General features: G+C 44.5%; 1 protein-coding gene across 1 annotated transcript; it reads left to right on the top strand.

The window, feature by feature from the left end:
- Nucleotides 1-2,556, top strand: LOC109876372 (pleckstrin homology-like domain family A member 1). Its single transcript, XM_020468795.2, has 2 exons — nucleotides 1-676; nucleotides 1,417-2,556. The coding sequence occupies exon 1, from the start codon at nucleotides 192-194 to the stop codon at nucleotides 648-650; it is 459 nt and encodes a 152-aa protein (XP_020324384.2). The 5' UTR covers nucleotides 1-191; the 3' UTR covers nucleotides 651-676; nucleotides 1,417-2,556.
- The last annotated feature ends 5,719 nt before the right edge of the window (nucleotides 2,557-8,275 follow it).

Genomic DNA, 8,275 nt, shown 5'->3' with positions numbered 1-8,275 from the left:
GTATCAGTCACACCAGCGACCGCTGCCGACGGACTAGTATCAAATACCCTGCACACACATCCACGAGTTCCACAGCACATAGTAACCCACTCACTGCAGTGACCATTTCAGCATCCGATGCCTTTACCTCTACGGGCAAGGAGAAGAAGAAGTGTTTGCATTTGCTGAGGAAATTGGGGCGTTTTCTCAAGATGCTGGAGAACGGCGGCAAGGTGCTGAAAGAGGGGCTTCTGGAGAAGCGAAGCGACGGTTTGCTGCAGCTGTGGAAGAAGAAGCACTGCGTCCTCACGGAGGACGGGGTTCTGCTTCACCCGCCGAAGCAGCACGACCACCCGCACCATTACAACCACCACGGCGGCGGAGACACTGGCAAAGTCAAGGAGCTGCACTTCTCCAACATGAAAACTGTGGACTGCGTCGAGAGGAAAGGGAAATACATCTACTTCACCGTGGTCATGTCGGAGGGCAAGGAGATCGATTTCAGGTGTCCACAGGACGAGGGCTGGAACGCCGAGATAACTTTACAGATGGTGCAATACAAAAACAGGCAGGCCATCCTGGCGGTGAAGTCTACCAGACAGAAACAGCAGCTCCTCGTTGTTCAGCTCCCGGGACAGAAAATTATTCGGAGCTCTCCAAACGTTGCGTGACCTGCGCCTCGGGCATTCGACGTGCGGTAAGACATCCGAGAGAGGTCTTAGCAGGCTTGATTACTAATTACTACTTAGCCGCTTAGGAGTGGACATCCTCTGCGGGGAAATTGCTTGGATATACATTCCCCGGCAACGTTTGATATTTGACACAAGGCTCAGGATATGAGGCTCACCTACCCCATAAACATGGGTTTACGCGCGGCGATGTCTGCAGGGGAAGCTTTGACGCTGTTAAATAAGCATGCATTGTTCCAGATGCTTTTGTAGCCTCCTCAATTACAGTCTCTTACATAAAAAATACACTACATTTGCCAAAGCAACAAAGAGAGCTTGCAAATATTATAGGTCTTTACTTTTTGCCTAATTACGTTTAAATGTTTTATTATTCACTATTATTAGGCTACAATTCATTATTATTGGTAGGCATATTATGGTCCAGTTACCATCGGCACTTAATTTTGCCTAAAAATAACTCCTATTTAATGAAATGGTTTAATATTATATTAATTTTAGAGTAAGGGTTCAAACACGGTCAGTGCTGTCACTGTCTTCTAAACATTCTTTGAAGCCATTAGGCTGCGATTACACAGGCAGACCAATTCTCATCTTTCCCATTAATTGGGCAAAGGATCAGAATAGGGCTGCGTGTTTAAACACAGCTCAAGAAACGCTATTTATGTTCAGGTGTAACCTACAGAGGTTCCTCTTCTCCTCGTGTCATGCACTGCCACCTCTGAGATGGTCTAATTTATTGTATCCGCAGGTTAATTGGACATTCAGAGGAGGGATCGATGGACTCCGGCTGCATCTGCACGGCCTCACAAAAGGAGCGTCACACCCCGCAGAAAACATCTCTTAATTTAACTGTTGTTCGGTCCGGACAACAGCAGCAGTCTTTTCCCAGTCCTATTTTTCATTAGAGACTCTTTATTTGAGAAAGATGGACACTGATGGACAAAGCTTAGGCCTCTGCTACAGCACGAGTGAAAACAGCTGTATTCTAACGGGCGATTCTCTGCCTTCTTATTTATTAGATTGTGTAAATAATGTTTTTATCTTAACAGTGGCATTGACTAATGTACAGTGTGGTTGTTGCTGGAGTTGAAACTGAAAGCTATGCTTGGAGATTCCTAAGCCTCAGTATCGTTGTGATCCTGGTGGGATGGTTGATTGTGTTACACCTTTAAGGATGTACTAGAGTCCTTTCCTTTCACTTCTATTATTTCTAGAGTTGTGAGTAGCACATCCTATTGTAAATCTGTGGCCATGATACACATCCTCATTTTTTTATTGAACCAAAGACTTATACGGTATAGTTGCATTTTCCTCCCAAGTGTAGTTGACTGTAAAAATGTCAGGATGCTTCAATGATGAAGGAAATGTTGACAAATCTTTTATTTGTTTGATTTCTCCATAAATCTCACTTTTTGTGATTATCCTCGTGCCAGATATGGCGCCCATGTTACATTTGCATTACAACTATGGAATACGGTTCGACTTTAGGAAGCAACATGTGTCAACACTGCATATTCTTTTGGGAGTCTTAAATCTGTACAGATTAGAAACTGCAGTCCTTTTCAGTGGCAACTGATAGAAAGGTATCCTAGTGAGCAAAACTGGTTGAACATACATCATTTCAATGGAAAAAATGGCCAAAAGGACTTATTTTCAACCAGTTTTGCCAAGAGCAAGTCATTAGGCTAAACATTCATCACCGTCTTTCCTGAGGAAGCTATGCTGAGACTGACTACTGAGACTGACACCCCCAGGTGTGTCAGTGTTGTCCTCACGTTAACACATGGGTCCTTTTTTTTGGACAAAGTTACTGTTATTTAGTTGGGGTTTTATTTTGATGTGAGAGCTATTTTCATACTTCTGAAATATACATTCCATTTCAAATGAACAGCACCTCGTGTGATTTCCTGCTCTGTAGCGCATAGAAACAGCTTGCGGGGAGAAAATGTGCCGTTTAAATCACCAGCAGATGTGTGTTCAATAGCTGTGTGTAGTGTTGCCTGTCTCAACCCTTCAACAGCCAGTGAACTTCTCACCCCTATTTCCTGGGCTAAATCTAGAAGCTGTTGCTGTTCTGAGAATAATATTTCACCGTCAGCCTTCAGACTGAGACAAACTGCCATCCGTGGCGCGACAACACACGTGTCTCCCTGCCTCTCTCGATTAAACTCATTTATACTACAGGGGGTGAAAAATGTGGATGACAGTGTCATTTCTACTCATCCGCATGGCATGTTGGCGGGGGGGGCTGCCAAAAAGGGAGACGACTCTATAACCGCACCACTCGGCACTAACCGCACACATGCCCTCTTGACTGCTCAAAGCCACATCAAGCCATGAAGGAGGTGCTAGGCTGGGACACTGTAAGACACCCACCATCCACCCTGGAGGCCTCCAGTTGTGACAGGCGTCCTCTGATGGTGTGCTGACACCACCTGAGCACTGTGGCCGCTGGCTGGGCCAGGTGCTGGAGTTCACCGAGGATAAAGTCATGTTGACAGACGAGAGAGTGTCGATGGGCCGCTCTTGGTCTCTCACTGCACTTGGTTGGGATTCCACAGTTCCCCTCTATACCACCCTCCTCCCTACTCGGGCAGCTTGGGTAAAATTAAAAAGTCTGGGTAGCAACAAACAGTTGGCTGACTCCAAGCTCCGCTTGCTTACTTGGCTCACCTACCTCCGGCTCAGAGGTGAAGTTTAATCTAGGTACAGATCTAGGATCAGCTTCGCCTCCCCAATCCTAACCGCAAGCATTGGTGGAGAAAATGCCAAACTGACCCAAGATCAGCGTTAAGGGGCAACTTCATCTTACACTGCTCCTCTTCCCACCCAGCTCCAGCCCTTCACCACATCCCCCTGCCCCTCCCACCCATCCCCAGCCCCATCCATCCACCCACCCCAAGCCCTAAACCCTTCCCACCCAGCCCCAGCCCCTCTCACCCAGCCCCTCCCCCCAGCCTTTCTCCCCTCCCACCCAGCCCCTCTCACCCAGCCCCTCCCCCCCAGCCCTTCTCCCCTCCCACCCAGCCCCTCTCACCCAGCCCTTCTCCCCTCTCACCCAGCTCCAGCCCCTCTCACACAGCCCCCCCCCAGCCCTTCTGCCCTCTCCCACTCTTCTTCCTCACTTTAATTGGTTTGTTAGGTCTGGAATGTCATTCACATAACTCCCAACAAAGATTGGCGCCTAGATAAGTATTGACTGTCATATGAGCTGCAGTGATGTTTTCAGTACACTCAGTACTTAGTTCTTAATAAGGATAATGTAGGTTATTGCAGTGATGGTTTCAGTACACTCAGTACTTAGTTCTTAGTAAGGATAATGTAGGTTATTGCCAACACAGTTTTTTTAAAGAGCTCTCCTAATTTCTGCACTGATTAAACACATATTGTCATTTTATATTTACTTATTGGCGGTGTAAATCTAGCCTTCTCAAGATTCCCTAAAACCCCAATGTGGATCTAAAAAATACAATGTAGACTTTCTGTCCTGTGAATTTCCTTGTGCTCGTTATGACAATACACCTGCTCATCAGTCTAGTGAATGGAACCCAGATTGTTCATGACTTTGTTTTCTCCCTGCTCTTTGAAATGCTCTGCGTAGGTGGAAGGAAGGTAGATACTGTAGATTAGCAACTCTCTTTATCTCTCTCTCTTTATCCCTCTCTCTGTGGCTAGAGAGGCTGAGAGATAGATCACCTTCAGGGGTTTTGTTCGTTATCTTTTCTCTTTGTGTGGATGGTGATACAGGTGTTGAAACAGGAAAGGACTTTGCTAAGCGAATTTCAACCATACAGGAACTCTCACAGTTATATAATGGAGAGAAGCTAATTAAAATGACATATTAGCAGGATGTTTAGGATGACATATTCTGGTTGCTACACTATTATTTATCATTAACATACCATTATACCATATGTACAGAACACAATACAATACATGACATTTACTCCAGTCATTTAGCAGACGCTCTTATCCAGTGCCACTTACAGTAGTGAGAGAGGTAGTGAGTCTTCAAGCTGTGTATTATTGTACAGATGGGTAATGTGCATTAATGTACAGATGGGTATTGTGCATTGTTGTACAGATGGGCAATGTGCATTATTGTACAGATGGGTAATGTGCATTGATGTACAGATGGGTATTGTGCATTGATGTACAGATGAGTAATGTGTATTATTGTACAGATGGGTAATGTGCATTGATGTACAGATGGGTATTGTGCATTGTTGTACAGATGGGCAATGTGCATTATTGTACAGATGGGTAATGTGCATTGATGTACAGATGGGTATTGTGCATTGATGTACAGATGGGTAATGTGCATTATTGTATACGTGTCTTGAATTTCTTTACAAATTCCAGGTGCCTTAGTGCTTTAGAGCTGTAATGATAGAAAGTAACTATTGGACAATAAGGTGAGACCAAAGCAGGATATAGGTGAGTTTTACTACAACTACTGCATCCTATATGGAAGATTGACCTGAATGTTAACTAATCATTCTGACACAGTTGACTGTGTCATGCAGGTGATGGAAAGTTTCAGCCAATTAATTACAATTAGCCATTGATCAGTGGGCTGCAATGATCATGCTCCCATGAAGATTTCTTCCTTGAGGGAGTTGTTCCTAGCCACTGTGCTTCGGGGTCTTTTATAGATATATATATACAGTGCGGCAAAAAATTATTTAGTCAGCCACCAATTGTGCACGTTCTCCCACTTAAAAAGATGAGAGAGGCCTGTAATTTTCATCATAGGTACACTTCAACTATTACAGACAAAATGAGAAAAAAATATCCAGAAAATCACATTGTTTTTTATTAATTTATTTGCAAATTATGGTGGAAAATAAGTATTTGGTCACCTACAAACAAGCAAGATTTCTGGCTCTCACAGACCTGTAACTTCTTCTTTAAGAGGCTCCTCTGTCCTCCACTCATTACCTGTATTAATGGCACCTGTTTGAACTTGTTATCAGTATAAAAGACACCTGTCCACAACCTCAAACAGTCACACTCCAAACTCTACTATGGCCAAGACCAAAGAGCTGTCAAAGGACACCAGAAACAAAATTGTAGACCTGCACCAGGCTGGGAAGACTGAATTTGCAATAGGTAAGCAGCTTGGTTTGAAGAAATCAACTGTGGGAGCAATTATTAGGAAATGGAAGACATACAAGACCACTTCCTCGATCTGGGGCTCCACGCAAGATCTCACCCCGTGGGGTCAAAATGATCACAAGAACGGTGAGCAAAAATCCCAGAACCACACGGGGGGACCTAGTGAATGACCTGCAGAAAGCTGGGACCAAAGTAACAAAGCCTACCATCAGTAACACACTACGCCGCCAGGGACTCAAATTCTGCAGTGCCAGACGTGTCCCCCTGCTTAAGACAGTACATGTCCAGGCCCGTCTGAAGTTTGCTAGAGAGTATTTGGATGATCCAGAAGAAGATTGGGAGAATGTCATATGGTCAGATGAAACCAAAATAGAACTTTTTGGTAAAAACTCAACTCGTCGTGTTTGGAGGACAGAGAATGCTGAGTTGTATCCAAAGAACACCATTACTACTGTGAAGCATGGGGGTGGAAACATCATGCTTTGGGGCTGTTTTTCTGCAAAGGGACCAGGACGACTGATCCGTGTAAAGGAAAGAATGAATGTGGCCATGTATCGTGAGATTTTGAGTGAAAACCTTCCATCAGCAACGGCATTGAAGATGAAACGTGGCTGGGTCTTTCAGCATGACAATGATCCCAAACACACCGCCCGGGCAACGAAGGAGTGGCTTCGTAAGAAGAATTTCAAGGTCCTGGAGTGGCCTAGCCAGTCTCCAGATCTCAACCCCATAGAAAATCTTTGGAGGGAGTTGAAAGTCTGTGTTGCCCAGCAACAGCCCCAAAACATCACTGCTCTAGAGGAGATCTGCATGGAGGAATGGGCCAAAATACCAGCAACAGTGTGTGAAAACCTTGTGAAGACTTACAGAAAACATTTGACCTCTGTCATTGCCAACAAAGGGTATATAACAAAGTATTGAGATAAACTTTTGTTATTGACCAAATATTTATTTTCCACCATAATTTGCAAATAAATTCATAAAAAATCCTACAATGTGATTTTCTGGATTTTTTTTCTCATTTTGTCTGTCATAGTTGAAGTGTACCTATGATGAAAATTACAGGCCTCTCTCATCTTTTTAAGTGGGAGAACTTGCACAATTGGTGGCTGACTAAATACTTTTTTGCCCCATATATATACATTTGATTGATTGGTCCTTCATCTCATGTCATGGGTTAACTTACAGGGTGAGTAAAAGCTTGTTTAAAAAAAGCCAATGTTTCTCCTCTGCCACCTCAAGGCAGGGTTGTGTTCATTAGTCACCAAACAGAAGAAAGGACTGAAACAGTGAGGGACTACTTGGACTTGTCCAATAAGGAACACTCATTTTCATTTGTTGCAAAATGTTTTAAAAGATTTTTCCGTCATGTGCCCAGATGAACATGACCCAGGATTCCTGAGGAATGTTGGGGTGAACTGAGTTCTTTTGACCCTGTGTCACCCCCCCCCCCCCCACCCCCACCCTGCACCTGTTCCCAGACCACCCAGCAGCAGCAACACTTGAGGTCAATCAGCTCAGCTGTTGCCTCTTTTCACTGATTAGGGCAGGAAGCCTGCGATAGGAGCAGGACATAGAGTTAGATAGACATCGCATCGTTGTATATGTCCCTTTTATTGCGTCTAAAACAGGATTTTGGGCACTGAAAAAGTCCTCTATCTATCTCTATGGGGCAGGAATGTCACCTTGACTATACACTGCTGCCCTGACAACTCCATGAAACTCCACAGGATAAGAGACAAAGAGCCAAGAGGATATAGTAGAATTTCTACTCGTCAGCTTATTATCCTTCTCCAATGAAGATGGCTCAGGTTATGTTGTAGGTCATGGGAGATGAGATCCTAATGTGGTTGATGTGGGGCCGCACATCTCTCTCAATTCCATCCTGTGAGCTCTTTAGAATGTAAGATGCATGGTGATAAACACAGTGATGTACAGAATACTGTATCCCCCCATGTTCTGCACTCAACAGTGCCAGTATCACCAGTGATACAAACCATAGCCAAACAAAACCTCAAATGTTATGTGCAAACATATATACACTACGTGACCAAAATATGTGGACATCTGCTTGTCCAACATCTCATTCCAAAATCGTGGGCATTAATACGGAGTTGGTCCCCCTGATGGTACTGATGTTGGGCGATTAGGCCTGACTCACAGTCCGCGGTCCAATTCCTCCAAAAGGTGTTCCATGGGGTTGAGGTCAGGGCTCTATGCAGGCCAGTCATGTTCTTCCACACCGATCTCAACAAACCAGTTCTGTATGCACCTCGCTTTGTGCACCGGGGGCATTGTCATGCTGAAAGAGGAAAGGGCATTCCCCAAACTGTTGCCATAAAGTTGGAAGCACAGAATCGTCTTGAATGCCATTGGATACTGTAGCGTTCCTTCACTGGAACTAAGGGGCCTAGCCCGAACCATGAAAAACTGCCCCAGACCATTATTCCTTCTCCCAAAGAACAGTTATTGTGCTGACGTTGCATCCA

This window comes from Oncorhynchus kisutch, unplaced genomic scaffold, assembly GCF_002021735.2.
Source record: "Oncorhynchus kisutch isolate 150728-3 unplaced genomic scaffold, Okis_V2 Okis09a-Okis19a_hom, whole genome shotgun sequence".
Classification (NCBI taxonomy): domain Eukaryota; kingdom Metazoa; phylum Chordata; class Actinopteri; order Salmoniformes; family Salmonidae; genus Oncorhynchus; species Oncorhynchus kisutch.
This window is presented reverse-complemented; position numbering and strand designations above follow the sequence as displayed.